The sequence below is a fragment of the Nanorana parkeri genome, unplaced genomic scaffold, assembly GCF_000935625.1.
Source record: "Nanorana parkeri isolate BGI_ZX_2015 unplaced genomic scaffold, ASM93562v1 scaffold3022, whole genome shotgun sequence".
In the NCBI taxonomy this organism is placed as follows: Eukaryota; Metazoa; Chordata; class Amphibia; order Anura; family Dicroglossidae; genus Nanorana; species Nanorana parkeri.
In genome coordinates, this window is record NW_017309290.1 from 19,092 (window position 1) to 36,249 (window position 17,158).

The 17,158-nt window shown below is 45.9% G+C and overlaps 1 protein-coding gene across 1 annotated transcript in view; it reads left to right on the forward strand.

The window, feature by feature from the left end:
- Positions 1-16,916, forward strand: part of CNN1 (calponin 1) — a 35,160-nt gene extending 18,244 nt beyond the window's left edge. Inside the window, exons 2-7 of the mRNA XM_018574530.1 lie at positions 4,195-4,316; positions 5,443-5,509; positions 9,343-9,480; positions 13,629-13,739; positions 15,829-15,975; positions 16,249-16,916. Of these exons, the coding sequence (XP_018430032.1) occupies positions 4,195-4,316; positions 5,443-5,509; positions 9,343-9,480; positions 13,629-13,739; positions 15,829-15,975; positions 16,249-16,497 (834 nt within the window). The 3' untranslated portion in view covers positions 16,498-16,916. The remainder of the gene's footprint in view (positions 1-4,194; positions 4,317-5,442; positions 5,510-9,342; positions 9,481-13,628; positions 13,740-15,828; positions 15,976-16,248) is intronic.
- The last annotated feature ends 242 nt before the right edge of the window (positions 16,917-17,158 follow it).

Sequence of the window (17,158 nt, forward strand, 5' to 3'; positions counted from 1 at the left end):
GGGGGGGGGGGGGGAGATGATGGGGTGCTTACGGGTGAGCATACCTTATTGGGTTTGTGGGCCGGAAGGCACTGATACTATGTTAACTTGGTGAATTAACTTTATGAATGGGGGAAATGTCCAGATCCGGGCACAATAAACTTACCAGGGTTAGAGCGGTTAAACCTTGCTTTGCTTCAAAAACAACCTCCTATCATGCAGGATTTATTGTACACCTTTCATTAGTAGAGCTCTCGTTGCTCTTCCGGGCTGCTCGAATGTAAACACTGTGGATCTCATAGACCCCAGCATTGCGTTCATCTCTCCGCACCCCCTTTCCAACAGGCCATTCATAAAACACACAGCCTCAGGCTTTATTTTGCGAATGGGCTGGAGGAGAGGAAGGACCACAGCGCCGGGATCTATGAGACCTGCATTGATTAGCTCTACTAATCCCTGCATGTCAATGAGCAGATTTGATGGATGTAGAATTAAATTTACATGATGGGAGGCTCTCTGAATATACACTTTGCTTTCTCTTTAATCCCCACCAGTGTTCTGTAGGATGGGAATGTATACACGGCAATTTGTAGACTTTACTATTGTGTATTTAAAGTCTTTATCTGTCTGTTGATCCCCGTGAAAATGAGAGACACCTGTTCCCATCATGTCATAATGATCCTTGGTGGCAGTGTGGGGGAGGGGAGTTGTGTTGGTTTTGGATCTGTGTGATCACTTGTCCCTTCTCTCGTCCTCTGCCTAGTTTGGTCAATTCCAGATCTGTCAGTGTTTGGGTTGGCAGAGGAGAGCATCCGGTGTCACTGCATGGTCATCCATTCCTGCAGCTCTCTCTCTCTCTGTTATTATGGAGCCTCTCCAGCACCATGTCGGCTCTGCCAGGTCTATCTATGATGCTTCTGCATGTCTTATTCCTGTCACTCTTCATCTCCGGGATACACTCTACTGATCTGTTCTTTTACGCCTGCTGATCTCTGATTCCACTTTGTAAACTTTTCTAAGTCTACCCAAAATATGTCACATGCCTGCAGACGTTCCAAGAAAGAGGGACAAAGTATGTAGGCAAAGACACTCCTGACGTGCCACCAGTTACACTGACGAGAATAAACTTATACACAGAAAATGATGAGAGAAATATTAATATTCTTTAGAAAGTCATGTTTACATCATTACCTATTCTTTATACAGTTTTCTATTTCTGATATATGCACTAACATAGAGCAGGCGTTCTCAACTAGGGTTCCTCCAGAGGTTGCTAGGGGATCCTTGAACAATGACCAACTTCTGCCTCTCAGATAAGTTACCGCTGACACCAGTGATGTGTTTAGATATCAGTAAGGGGAATATTCTTCCCACTGACCCCCAATGTAAGGACTATTCTTCCCACTGACCCCCAATGTAAGGACCATTCTTCCCACTGATCACCAATGTAAGGAGCATTCTTCCCACTGACCACCAATGTAAGGACTATTCTTCCCACTGACCCCCAATGTAAGGACCATTCTTCCCAATGACCACCAATGTAAGGAGCATTCCTCTCACTGATCACCAATGTAAGGAGCATTCTTCCCACTGATCACCAATGTAAGGAACATTCCTCTCACTGATCACCAATGTAAGGGGCATTCTTCTCACTGATCACCAATGTAAGGAGCATTCTTCCCACTGATCACCAATGTAAGGAGCATTATTCTCACTGACCACCAATGTAAGGAACATTCTTCTCACTGACCACCAATGTAAGGAACATTCTTCTCACTGATCACCAATGTAAGGGGCATTCCTCTCACTGATCACCAATGTAAGGAACATTCTTCTCACTGATCACCAATGTAAGGGGCATTCCTCTCACTGATCACCAATGGGGAACCATTTGTGTGTCCTGCTCACTCCAGAAGAATGTCAATGGGACAAAATCATACAGGTGACCCCGGAAGCTTGCCTGGAGTCATATATTTTGGACGGAGCTCCCCTCTGTCAATGTAGCTCTATTCTAACCTGTAGCTTGCAATAATAGGTACATTCTCAGCCTCCTCCACAACATGGTGCTGCGCTGGCTCACTCTTCCACCACTTAGCTGTAAGTCTGCATAGCAGGGCTGTATGGAATATGCCATTCCTCTGAGAATGCTGTGTGGTCCTTTCAGCCTGGCATGCAGTGAATGTTGGCACTCTTGTCTCCTGCATAGCTGTGTACTTGGTTCACGCTACAATGTACTGGGTCATTGTTCTTTATATAAACCTCCCAAATGCCAGACTTATGCCCCCTGAGGGCTGGAATTTGCCCACTTTTATCGCCTCCTACAACACACACATTCCTCATGTGTGCCCCGTACATTCCTTCCCTTCCACATCCTCCTGGCATGGAAGCCGGAATCTGTAGGCAGCATGTGCAGTCTGTGGGATGTCATGTGACCTCAGTCCTGATGCAAGTGCCCCTGCAGAAATAGTCACATGATCTACAATCCACATGACACAAGCTCTCGTGCAATGGGCGCCTGTGAATGAATGCATTAATATTAATAATAGATCACAATAAATGTAGTAATGTACAAAAAAAAATAAGAGTTCATTTACACCATGCACCTTAGGATGGCTTAACGCAAGGGCGCTGCAAAAACAATTGTTCTCTCTGTGCTCTGTTCACCCAATACAAGCGTGTTGTTGTGTGTTGCTTAAAAAACAGCATGATTCAAACTTCTATTTTGAATAAATATCACAAGAATAACTCCAGGTATGTGCTTACCGTGAATGTACTATAGTCTCTTTTTAGGGCTGCATAGAAAAATAATTGTAGGCTTCAGAACATGGAAGTCTCTTAAGGATGAAGGATAACACGGCAGACCCTGACAGAGCCAATGACTTGCTGCTTATGAGCGAGCAGTGGCTAATGCAGGGCCTGGAATGGAGGTTTCCCTCACTGAAAGCATACACACTTCCTGAGCCCTCTGTGGTACTGCCAGTGATTTTTTATTTTTATTATTGGAACAGAGTGTGACAGCTTGGATTCCTTTAGCAGAATTGTGAATTGTTAGGCCTCCTGTACATGCAATAAATAAAGACTTCATTTTTATTTCCACAGCACTTGACATGAGTGCTACAGTGTTAGTTTACAACATTCTCACTCTGAGTGCTGAGGGTTGTGTATATCTGCAGGTGTCTGGGCTGCTTGACAGACAGGGAGAACATGATGTGGTCAGCATTCTTGCAGTTAGCGAAATGACCACTGTGTGGCAGCACAGAGCATGGGACTATATCATGGAGAAACCCTTCCAAAGTGGAAGCTTTGTTTCCTATGAGGACACTTATCTCACATATTCCTCCCAACTTTCTGAGATGGAGGGTCGGGCACCTTTTATCAAAGGTATGTAAGCCCCCAGTTATGCAGACGGTGAAAAACTAATACACAGTGATTAATACCCAATTATAGGTTAAGGTGCAACCCTTTGGTTAAATCAAGCACCAGCTGAGGTCCTGTATATTTTTTCAATATTACAGGTATTTAAATAACACCAAAAATGTACCCAACACTTGAAATCCCTGCCCCTAAGGAGTTGGCAATTTAAGTCCCTGCCCTCAAGGAGCTTACAGTCTACGATCTCCATCTCGCATCCATATACTAATATTATTATTAGGGATGCACCGATAACGATACTAGGCAATACCGAAACATTGGCAAGACCACATATAAACATAATCATGTACTGCCCATACAACCCCCATATACTGTATGTGCCCTCTTTTACCCACTGTTAATCAGATTTACACATTTCCAAGCTTGCAAAACATGGGTTCCTCAAAAAATTCTTAAGGTCAATTGTATCACACAGTGGGACACAGAGTTCTGCTTCCTCATGAGATATGGGGAGAAGATCTATGATATTATACCAGAATTAAAATGAATAAACATTTCAGTATGCATGTAAATCACATCCCTACTCTGTCTAGTGGCCATAATGTGTTGTGAATCTCATTTACGAAAGGCATTACTCTCTGAAAATGTAAGAGTAAGATTTCTGTAGCCACCAGTAAAAAACGTTTTCCTAATCAGCATGCTTGTGCGTGGCCATGGCTCAGAAAGTATTAAAACCAGCGGATCAAAAGAACATCCAGCCAACTATGTTAGCGCCTTATTCCCTCTATGACAAGTGTACTTCATTATGAACCACACTGACATGCTCCTTTTGTCTTCTTTCAGTTAGCATCCAAATATGACCCACAGAAGGAGGCTGAGTTGAGAGAATGGATGGAGAGAACCACCGGCAGGAATATTGGGAATAAATTCATGGAGTCCCTGAAAGATGGAGTCCTGCTGTGCGAGTGAGTGTTTACAAAACCGCAAACTACAGTATTACCAAGACCCGAGGGAGGGGTGATCAATTCTGTCCTATAGTGGTCATAAGCATTAGCAGGCCACTTGTAGACTGGTGGCAAAGTCCATCTTTTGTGGACATTATCAAGTTCAACAGGGTTGGACACTGACCTAAAAAGAAGCCTACTGTAGGGCTTACCTGAATGCAACAACCATTGTGGCATTGCCCAGCTGGCATAATGTTTTTTTCTTCCACCGCTTTGTCCACTCTGACAAGGTATGGCTGCCTTTTATGTCTGTTTGAACTGTTAGGTCATAATAAAAACAACTTAATCGATCTAGTATAAACTTTAATGTCCATGTCACCTCTAACTTATACACTTGATGTCACAGGCATCCTCCCTTTTCAGAGTGGATAGAGCTATGGAAGAAGGTGGTATTAAGTCTGACTGGCAGTGCCACACCCATCATCATGCATTTAGGAATGGCCTACAGTAGTCTTTGTATTGTATTGAAGGTCTGTCATATTAAAGTAGGAAAAGGCTATGAAAAGTGCACTACATTTGTACATTAATGTGCCATATAGCTTTCAATTTTAGGTCTGTCTTAAGGTGCCCATACACTGTACCGTACGAGAATCGCGGGAAATCCCGCGATCGTACGATAATCGCAAAGTGTATGGAAGGCCTTGCGACCGTTTCTACTGTACGGTCGTACGTCTTCCGTCGAACAAGCATGCTGGAAAACCCGCCGAGAGTCATGGGAAGGCCACCCCTCATTGCAGTCATCGTTAGCCCTCCCCTCGGGTGGGCAGGCTTGCCATGATCGCAAGTACGATCTGCCTGTCCAAGATCGTATGTTTTTTTAATTACTTTACAACCCTTGCAAGACAAAAGTCTTGCGAGGGTTGTAAAGTGTATGGCCACCTTTAAGATAATAAGCTCCCCTTTGCCACCCTAGACCATATCTCTTTTGATGTGTGTCTCCAGTCCTCCTTCTCTTGTCTTGGTTTAAGATCAGTTGTTGCCTCATGAGGAGAGGAGGACCTCTTTGGCCTTTGGTGGTAGTGGGGATAGATGACTTGCACTGCTGGTTCCATATACAGTAACCATAATAACCTTCTTCTTTTCATAGGTTAATTAACAAGCTCCAGCCTGGCTCCGTCAAGAAGATCAATGAGTCTACACAGAACTGGCATCAGGTAATCATCCTAGGGGGACATGACAAACCTTTAAATACATTAACCTCTTGCCGTCCGCCCGTAGTAAAAAAACGGACGGACGGCACTGCAGCATCTGCGGGTTGCCGTCTCCAGAGAGTGAGGTTCAGGAGGGCAGTATTTTCAATATGAATATGGGATCAAAAACACAGGGAAGTGACCTTAAAGGAGAACTATTGGGTTAAGGCTTTTCCCCATAGTTCTCCTTAGGGTAACGGGAGGACACAAACTAGCGTCCTCCCGTCACCCTAAGCTCAGTATACCGCGAGCAATAGCTCGCGGTATACTGAGACGCCACAGTATACCGCGAGCTACTGTTCGCGGTATACTGAGACGCCGCAGCTGAAACAGATCCCGACAATTATGTCTGGATCCGCCCAGCTCCGTGACTGACAGCTGGCTCTGCCTATCTAGAGTCAGAGCCAGCTGTACCCGCCCCCTCCCCCGTCCGTTGAAAAATTATGAACCACTTGCTCTTTTCTTGTCATAACTTTTCTTTGTTTCTAATATCCTTCCAATGTTGGGCAGAAAGACCTCTGCTTGGCACAATTCAAACACTGGTACACCCTGACTTGCTTTTCACCATGTTTAACTGCTCCATTGACATGTTGAAACTATCTGCAGGTATATACTGCCTGTATTTTAACTAGGAGGCCAGAAGGACCTCAGGAGGCACATGGAGGGCCAATTGGTCAAGGAAGAGCTCCATTGTTGGCCATTTTGGCTGATCTGCTGAAAGCTGGGAAAGGACACCTGTGTTGAGAATTATACATAGGGTGCTCTTAGTGACCTCTACCCAATACGAGTCTTGACTGTCGTGATGATATAATCATTTTGATCCTTTCTGGGTTACTGACCTGGAGCAAATTTTCAGCAAGTGAAGTCAGAACACCTCATGCATAAGTGGTACAGGTCAATAACGTATAAGCATATGTACAAAGCAATTAGCATTTTCAGAGGGAGAGGTCATAGTAGTTTATTCAGCACGGGTTTCCTTTAAATTGTTCATATACCGTGGTATAGGTTTTGGTGTATTCGTGCTCGTAGTATTATAGATCACCAGTAAAGGGACATCAAAATAAATCGGGTAGTAAATAGAGAGAGAGATTGGATAACAATTATCATTTGTCTGTGGTGGGTGCCTTTAAACCTGAACTATAATAGACACAATGAATTAAGCTTTGTATTTATTAAAGGAGAACTATGGGGTTAGGGCTTTTAAACTAGCGTCCTCCTGTCACCCTAGGCTCAGTATACTGCCAGCTACAGCTCACTATATACTGAGACGCCGCAGCTGAAGCAGATCCCGACAATTATGTCTGGATCCGCCCAGCTGTGTGAGTGACAGCTGGCTCTGCCTATCTAGAGGCAGAGTCAGCTGTACCCGTCCCCTCCCCCGTCCATTCCACCAGTCAGCGCTGGCAGATCGGAGCGGGGAGGGGGGAATCCAGCCCCTCCCCTGTCACAGCAGAGGGCCGTGACAGGATCGAGAGGTGAGCGAACGCCGGTATGTGTTCGCTCACTTCCCGATCTACTGAGCCGACCTGTGACAGTCTCATTGTCACATGTCGGCTAGAACTATGAGGTGAATGAAAAGCACTCACCTCATAGTTCTCCTTTTAAATGTTTTTTTTAAAATACAAGCTGTGTAGGTACCTGAACTGGAACCTGGTATCAGCCTCCTGCAGTCTCTGTATAGCAGGGCTGGCGTGTGAGAGGAAGAAGCAGTAAAATAAGCCAATCAGTTCATGTTCTAACAAGAAACATGCTGATAGGAGGAGAACGCAGAGTGACAGAGAGATGAGCTCATCACTGCACTGTTTCTCCTTTCGTTGTCCAATCACAAGCTGGGGGCGGGTCTAGGACAATCTGGACTCAAAGTGGGCCGAATGACGCTGGCCATCAGACTGAAGACAGAAACAATTCCTGCGGCGGGGGGGAATCTCTGGACTGAAGCTGAATATTGCAGCAAAAGCTGATTTTGTTCTTTTATCTTTTTATTGAGCTATTCATTTTTATCTTCCTATTTTTGGCTGGAGTTCTGCTGAAAGTGTGAGATTATTACATCTTACCTCCAGGCACACAGCTGCATACAGGTGAAATTTAGACATGTGCATTCGGATTCGGATGAACCTGCAAATCAAGGAAACTCAGTTGATTCCGAGGTTCGTCCGAATCCAAGATAAGGAATTTAATATATGCCCGAATATTGCCCACCGCCATCTTGAAGGCAGAGTGCTTGACATCACATGACAGTGACCTCACACACTGAACGAGCGGTGGCCATATCGGCCGCCGGCGTGTGTTGCGCAGGCGCGCCGCCATCGTTGAGTATATCTCAGTATACACCAAGATGGCGGCGCCCGAACATGCGGTTGCCACCCTCTTGGTTTATACTAGGATACACTCTTAGATGGCGGTGCGCACGCGCAGAACGTGCCTGCGGTCGATAAGGCCGCCGCTTGTTCCGCAGTTTTAGTGTACGGTTTCGGATTTGGAGGCTCGTTGCTTCAGAATCCAAAACAGCATAAAATTAGTTTTCTTTGACGAAACGAATGAAGATGTTTTTCGTTTTCCTTTGTTTCGTAAGAAAACAATTTTTTTTTTTGCCGTGCACATGTCTAATATACAGTACATGGGAGTTGCTTTACCTGCCAAAGGATTTGTGTTTACTGTATTGCTCATCCAGTCCTGCGGTTTTCAAAGCCCTGCACCACAGCAGGTCACCTGACTTTTCTCTGCTACCATTATAGCAATGGAACTCACCCCCTGCCTGTGACTGGACAGTAATGGATCCGCAGCAGGCTGATGAGCAGGGCCGGATTTCCCACAAGGCCAACCAAGGCCCGGCCTTGGGGCAGCAGGAAGTAGAGGGGCAGCAGGGGTGTGGAGTACCTATCTCCTGATACCCCAAAACATGCAGTTCCGGGCATCGGGCGGGTAGTTATTTTCCACACTTAGGCCTGCTATGGGCAAATGTACAGCGGGGAAGCCGCTGCTTGTTTTGTACAAGTGATCACTTGTATGCAGCCGGCAGGTCTGCCATTCTTCATAGCGGGGGTTGGCGAATAGGCGGGCGCATTGAGGAACCTGGCCATGGGGCAGCAGAGAGAGTAAATCCAGCCCTGCAGAAGAGTTCACCCTCCTGCTCTCCTCCTATCAGCAGGTTCACCCTATGTGCATTCAGCACTCCTGATTGGTCCCAGTCTGAGTGCTGCTGTTACAGGGGATTACAAGAGGTTCACCTCCGGCCAAATTCAGGCTCAATGGTTTACATGAATGAATACATTTGTAGTTGGAGTTCTTCTTTATGTGCTCAAAGTACTTTAAGGCACTGTTCAATGGAATTGCCTTGGCTTCTGGTGGCCACACACATGTCAATATAATCATTCATGCAATAAATAAAATTATTGATTTGAAGAAGAACCGTAAACCACATACTCTCCATTCAATCAAAGTAGTGAGCTTTCGATCGATTAATGCTGCCAGGTCGACCGACCGTGACGGAATTTAATTGATCGTTATGATCTGATTGATCGAATGGATATCCGTGCGTCAGACCACTGACCGTAATAGAGGTCGATGAAAGGTTTCTGATATTTTCAGTGGGTATTGCATTGTGTGTGTTGCATCGTTCACAAACTGAATCGATCGATTGCAATCACTGGTACCTTTGATCGATCAATACGTGTATGGATACTTTATGGTCACTGTTCCCACTGAGCAAAGGCCGCTGTTAATGTGTTACGTCAGCCATACGATCAATGGTGATAGGACGCTGGTTGCTAACGTTCTAACTGTTCTTTTTTTTGCAGCTGGAAAACATTGGCAACTTTATTAGGGCGATCACAGATTACGGCATGAGGCAACACGATATATTCGAAGCCAACGACCTGTTCGAGAATACAAACCTCACTCAAGTCCAGTCCACACTATTGACGTTAGCTAGCTTGGTAAGTCAATGTGAGCGCTTCAATGCACAAAAATGGCTGCATAGAGCTGCCGGACCACAAGGGGCCCCTACCCATAATTCCCTGGTGTTGTCCACATGGAAGAACGATGATACTTTGGGGTCATTACGTTTTTTTTTTACTTGCTATTCATTTCCAGACCTCTGGGAAAGCGGTGAGGTCACATTAATTACGCACAATACCTAAATAGCGCATTATCTGACACAGGTGAGATGAGCAGGCCGAGACACGTGTACGACATTCAGAGGTGTCTTCTCATTAATAATGGCCTTGGGGCATCTAGAATCATCCAAGCTCAGCTCACGCTTACCGCATGCTTCATTAGGAAAGCGATGCATGACATAATGCCCACACCTATTAAAGGAGACCTGTCATTTGGGGAAAAAGTAAGCTGCCATTGATGACGTTGCCCGGCTGCCCTTAGATCGGGAGCGAGCAGGCAGCAGACGAAGTCAGAACACCCGATTTGCATACTTGTTCTGGGCTAGGGGCGTAGAATGTGGTGAAGCTTTTGGACCAGGCAGATAGTGTTTTTTGGAAGAAGAAGTGAGCGGAGATGCCTCTTTGTTTCTCAGTACAGGTTCCTTGGCTGACCAAAGCTCCAACTCCATTGGCAGAAATGCAGCCCCAGACTTGCAAGGAATCTCCACCATGCTTCACTGTTGCTGCAGACATTCATTATTGCTCGTCAGCCCTTCAGCGAACAAACTGCCTCCTGCTACAGCCAAATATTTCACATTTTGACTCCTCAGTCCAGAGCACCTGCTGCCATTTTTCTGCTGCCTTGTGGGCAAAAAGCCATACCTCCGAAGTGGAAACAAAGCTAATCAACTTAACTATGTATGTGAACATAGGAGCTGGGGTGCAGAAGTAATGCGTATATATACAAAAAGTATCTTGATCCACACATAAAAAAATGGGCACGAGTTTATAACAGCTGCTCAGTGCTCTTTTTGGGTACCAAGTCCCAGGGGGTAGAACACCAAACAGCTCCACACACATGAGTGCAGGCCCATGTGCTCTTAGAAATGGTGCCAGCAGCGTACGTGATGGGCTTTGATGTTGTCTGACCTGTTCCTATCAATGGCTTCCCTAGCACAGGAAACTTACACTGTTCTCTTTGCACTACCGTGGGTTCAGCCTTGGGGCCCATTTACACTTATGTACTCCAGCCCAAACCTAGATAGAGTAGGGAACCTCTGTCAGGTTTTAAAGCCCATTCTAACCTTTTCTTTTTATCACTGTAACACGATCAAGCTGCCAATACAAGCTGTGTTATCATTTGTATTAGTTTTATGCCGCTGTGTTGTGTGTGAGAGCAGTGGTCCGACTCTCCAACATGCTGCCAGCACAGGGCACTTTAGTCCTTGCTGCAGCACAAAACTAGTAAAGAAAACGAATACAGCAGTATATTTATCATTATCACAGACTGACTACATTATAGTAATAAATACAGAAAGTTCAGATGGGCTTTAAATTCTTTACGTGTCCATATACTGTATAGGGGATCTGTCAGCATCACGTACCTGGCTGGAGACTGGTTGGATGAGGAGGCTCCCCTTGCACCTTGTGTCCCCCAAACTCTGAGGATGGGAACAGAGCCTGAGAAACAGCAAGTAGCATGGGTGCCAGTGGATGAGGCAACACCGTGCCAGGCACAAGTCCTTGATCAGGATCGGGTATAGCAGAGCTATATAGGGTGCCAGAGCAGTAGGCAGAATCAAGGTCAGGCAAGCCAGGGGTCACACCAGTCGGGCAGCGAAGTACAAGGGATGAGGCAGAGGCAAAGTCCAGTAACAATTTCAAGGTCAGCAGGCAGGCAGCAATCAGGAACAGTCAGGTTCAATCCGGGTCAAGATGCAGGAGCAGGCAGAGCAAACAGGATCGCAGGGAGCAGCTGAAAGACCATCCAGCAACTAAGCCCAGTCAGTGCTTGCTTTAAAGGAGAACTATGGGGTTAGGGCTTTTCCCAATAGTTCTCCTTAGGGTAACGGGAGGACACAAACTAGCGTTAGCATGCAGTCAAAAATTTAGGGTACAACAGAGCTAAATTGTGGCATTATATGTAGCAGCTATTTTAAAAACACATGACGCAAAAGACATTGGCAAGGAGTTTTCCTTCAAATGTAATGGCAGAGAACTCATCTTTCCGTTCAGCTATAGACGAAGATGGTGTCATTGTCTCCCATAGCTCAGAATAGTATAGTAGACAATCCGCTGGCTTCACACTCCACCTAGTGGTGGCTTTTCAGAATGACCATTTTATATATATATATATATATATATATATGTATACAGTATATTTGTAGTTTGTAGTAAGTAGATTTATAGTTTGTTGGGCAAATTCTGGCCCTGCAGCTGCGGTAAAACTACATTGTCATTATGCATCTGCTTCCGGCATTCCTGTGTCTGTCAGAGTCTTGCAATGTCTCATGGGATTTTTTAGTTTCACCACAGCTGGAGGGGCCGGGGTTTGGCTACCCCGGTACTATACTGTATATGTAAACTCAAATTCTGAACTTCTCTTATTTGCTCCCTTGAGGGCTCGTGCACACGGATGGCTGAGCCGTACAGCCTAAGTTCTGGCATATTTCCCCGTCAGGGTGCTGCAGGGACTACGTACAGCCTCCCATAAAAGTCAATGGCTGTGCAAGTATACGTCGGTACTTGTCTACGGCTGTAAATCCATAGACATAAGTAGCAGGGTATACCCATGTACAGCCATTGACACCTGTGGCTCCCTGGTGTTGGTGGTGGTGGGGGATACACCAAATTTATGCTGCACCGGTTCAGCCACCCATGTCCATGAGGTAAAAGTGCACGTATGAAGGTAATCCTGCCAGAAAGCCAGTCACCTGATAAGCTCCTGTGCTCTCTGCTATCAATCAGCAATATCATCCGCCTTGCCCATTTCTCTCTGTGGATTACAGAGCTCATCTGCCTATGTTATGGAGAAGAGGAAAGGGAGAGGTGTTTTATAGTCCTAACACACTTCCTGTTCTATAGTCCTAACTGTTCTATAGTCCTAGCACACTTCCTGTTCTATAGTCCTAGCACACTTCCTGTTCTATAGTCCTAGCACACTTCCTGTTCTATAGTCCTAACACACTTCCTGTTCTATAGTCCTAACACACTTCCTGTTCTATAGTCCTAACACACTTCCTGTTCTATAGTCCTAGCACACTTCCTGTTCTATAGTCCTAGCACACTTCCTGTTCTATAGTCCTAACACACTTCCTGTTCTATAGTCCTAGCACACTTCCTGTTCTATAGTCCTAACACACTTCCCTTTTTCTAGTCCTAACACACTTCCCTTTTTCTAGTCCTAACACACTTCCTGTCCTAAGGTAACAACACTACTCCTTCAGTTCGGTGTTTCATCGTTGTCACCCTAAGGCAGGAAGTGTGTCACTGACCTGATCATATTATTACTTTTTTGTTCTGGGGCTTGGATACAATTTATAGTAAACCTGTACGGAGCAAACTATGGGGGCTGTCAGTGCTGATCTCCTTATGAAAAAGACCGTTTCTGGTTTTCTGAGTCACTGACCTGGGAGAAGCATGTACCAAGTGAAGTCAGAAGCACTGATATGGAAGCTTGCTGCTCAGAAAGTAGAAGAAAGTACTGAGCGGCATGACAGCCAAGCAGTTATCATTTCCAGGAGAGGCACATAGAGGTTTCCATTGTTGGTGTTGCTGATCTGTCTGGGTGTGGGCATGGCAACGCTGCTGTTAATTGCGAGGCCGTGGCTTAGCATTGTCACCCAACAACAGGAAGTGCTGTTACTGCCAGGATCTCAAGTTAAGAGACCTTCCAACATATTTGCAAAACAAATGGTTTGCTTAAGAAAAGTGAATACAGTAAAAATGATGCCAAACATACCAAAAAAGACATGATGGGTTTACTTCCAATGGCAGTTGTCAGGAGGTCTAATTGCCCATTTCAATCAGCAGTGGTTGAGAGATCACCTGACCAATCCCATTCCTTACTAATGCACATCTTCCAGCTGCTCCGTGCTAGCAGTTGACGGAGGCACGTATAAGGATGTCAGAGACACTCAGCTTGTCTACAATAAGTGCCTGTTGCCCAAACCAAGACCCTGATGGCCGTGTAATACCTGTCTTTCTAGGCTAAGGCAAAAGGAGCCAAAGTTGACTTCGGGGTCAAGTATGCCGACCGGCAGGAGAGAAAATTCAACCCTCAAAAACTCAAGGAAGGAAGAAATATAATTGGACTGCAGGTGAGTGACAACCGACAATATTATTTTCAGGGGATTTCAAAGAAAAAAAACCCACTTGTATTTGCCCGGGGCATTGCCCTACTGCAGGAGTAGCCTAACTTCTGCCCCCAGCTGTGGGGAAACTACAAATCCCGTCATGTGTCACCACAGCTGGGGGGCCAAAGTCCGGTTACCCCCAACCCACAGTAATACAGAGGAGTCCCCACCTCCCTAAACCTCCCGATGAACAGCGTGGTCCACATGTGCAGTGATTGGAAATATAAGGCTTCCACTCTACATCATGGTCACATTTCAGTGCCACTGTTCACCAGCAAATTGAACTATAAAGATTTCGCTCGGAGATAAATGAGAATGGCATCCCTCCATGTTTAAGAGAACCTGTCATGTGATCAATACAACTCTAGCATAGAAACTGGATTGGTACACTGTGTTGGAATTAAAATTTGAGTGGGATTACTCTTAGGCCTTGTTCACACCAAATGCAGAGCAGATCCGGTCAGTTTTCTGCACACGCAGTGCAGTGGGTTGTGCCGCGTTTTTGATGCGTTTCCGGGCCGTTTTTGGTTAAAAAAAAACATTTTTTTTTTTAAAGTTTAACATGGGCTTTCAGGCACTTGCATGTTTTTTTGATGCGGTTTTGCATGCGTTTATGATGCGTTCCAGAGCAGATCCAGAGCAGGTAAAATAGGGCTTGCCGCAGTTTTTTCACCTGCTCTGGATCCGCACGCTGCGATGTGAACTGGAGCTCAAAATACCATAGGAATACATTGGACGCAGTTTTGATCCGGTCTGCACCTGCTCTGCTCTGGATCTGCTCCGCGCTTGGTGTGAACAAGCCCTGAGATGGCAGCTCCAGATACACAAGGAGGCCACAAGGAGCCATTTCAGACCGAATTCACAAAGAAGAAATAAAATGGAGTGTCCCACTGCTTGTTGAGAGTCCAAAGGGGGTTATTCACGAAGGACCCGAAGGATCCAGCCGAAGCTTCGCCCAATCCTTCGGCTCTCTTTGGCTGCCGGAGCCGTTCGGTTCAGACGAACCGAAGGGCTGCTCTACTGGCTATAGTGAATAGCCGAAGGCGGCCGAGTGGCTCAGCCGAGCCGGAGGCATATGCTTCAGCTCGACTGAGCCGAAGTGACAGCCAAAGCGGGGAGAACAGCATTCCGAAGGGGGGCCTTTCGCCCTTCAAATGACAGCTGGGCGGAGCCAGTCGTGATCTCAGTTGTAATGATATATCAGCATCCCCTAATGACTCTAGCAGGTCTCTAGCAGTTGTCAGCCAATAGGAAACAGTTGGGTGGAGCTAGCTACCACTGCTAGCTCCACCCAATTGTGTTTTTTTTTCTTTTAAAAAAAAATCTTTATTTTACTATTTATTTACATTTTAAAAAACATTTTCTACCTTTTTTCCCCCCAACTCTTTTAATTGATTTTCTATTCTGCTCGGTTCCCCCGGAGGTGCCGAGCAGAAAAGCAGAGCAGAATGGCGCTCGGCAGCATTCGGCTATTCACTCGCTGCCGTTCGGCCTCTGTTCACCCACTGCCGGAGCTTCGGCTCTGCTGATCCAGATGTTGGATGAGTCGAAGTCCTTCTGCACTTTGGCTCAGCCAAACATGCAGAACATGTGCAGCCGAAGGCAGTCGATGTACGGCTGATTTCTGTGCACTGTGCGCTTCAGCATGCGCTGACCCCGCCCTGTCATTTTACGTGGCCTACCACTTCATGGCTGAGTTGCTGGTGTTCCCAGTTGCTTCCACTTTGTTATAATACCACTAACAGGTGACCGCGGAATATTTAGTAGCAAGGAAATGTCATGGAACACCTGAATCCAATTATTTGAAGGGCTGTCCCAATACTTTTGGTAATATAGTCTATCTATCTATCTATCTATCTATCTATCTATCTATCTATCTATCTATCTATCTATCTAGCTATCTATCTATCTATCTATCTATCTATCTAGCTAGTACAAAATGACACCACAAGGTGGTGATAGAGGGGGATTTCTGGCAGTAACCAGGGTCAGATGGCTACTCCTACTTAAACTGTATTGCGTGTATGTTGATGCTTTATTTGTCTGTTGACAGATGGGAACCAACAAATTTGCCAGCCAGAAAGGGATGACATCATACGGTACCCGTAGACACCTGTATGATCCCAAACTATCCAACGAACAGCCATTGGACACATCTACTATCAGCCTACAAATGGGCACCAACAAGTGGGCTTCCCAGGTAAGGATTAAAGAAAGATTTGCCTCAGAAGATTATGTCCCTATCCTCTTCCTTTTGTAATACCCATCAACTAAGCATAGCGTAAGCAGCCATTTCGTTCATGAACCATTAGCCATTAAAATACAATCTATCAGACCACTAGGGACTTCGTACCTCGAGGCCCCGGTGAGTTCTAGTATTTTGGTAGGACGTATTTTTTGCTCAGACCCCCAAAATGGCTGCTGAGAACAAAAATGGCAAACCCGCTACAGTAACCCTGTTATTTCTTTTTAGGCAGGGATGACGGCCCCAGGCACCAAACGTCAGATCTTCGACCAGAAGCATGGAATGGATCAGTGCGACACCCAGACCATCCCCTTGCAGATGGGAACAAACAAGGGGGCATCTCAACAAGGCATGACCGTGTACGGTCTCCCGCGTCAAGTCTATGACAGCAAGTACTGCCTGGACAGCAGCCTCTATCAGCTGGGCGATGAGGACGGCCACTACGACAACAGCCATCAGTATCTCAACTCTGAATAAGGGCGCTCATCTTTCCCAATAACCCTCCACATCACCCTCTCCTGTGCCCACCTGTACCTGCTACCGTGGCAGAGAAGGGTGTCCACTGCTGCCCATCCTATGCCAGCATGTGCTCATTGCTCTGGCAAAGGGGGGTTAATGCTACCCACTATCCATGTTTGCTCTTGCAGAGTAAAAAAAAAAAAATTAATGATACCCATTAGGTGCCAATATGCCTCCTGGCACCTAGAACGCTGTATGTCCCAAACCTGCTGTTCTGGCAGAGAATGATCTCTCTCCTACCCCCTTTCTTCTTTCCTGGCAGAAATGGGGGTATAGCTGCCCATTCTGTGCCAGACTGTGCCCGCTACTTTGGCAGTAGCAAAATAAAAACCCATTCCCCATATGTCTGAGGCTACATTAAAAGAGACTGGGAATAAGCTATTTGCAGAGCCTTGCTTTCGTGTTTTTGTTTTTTTTTGCCGAAAAACACAGCTCAGCATCCAAGTGTACATCTGCAGAGCATTGCTCTTTCCATCTCACCGTCAGGTGAGACAGAACATTGCACCCTAACCACCGCGCCGCTTTCATCACTCTTTCAGCTGTATCATTTCCCAGTAGGCTGTGCTGCAGTGAAAAAGGGATGTTAACCGCTTCGTGTCTGGAGGGGGTGTGCGGGGGG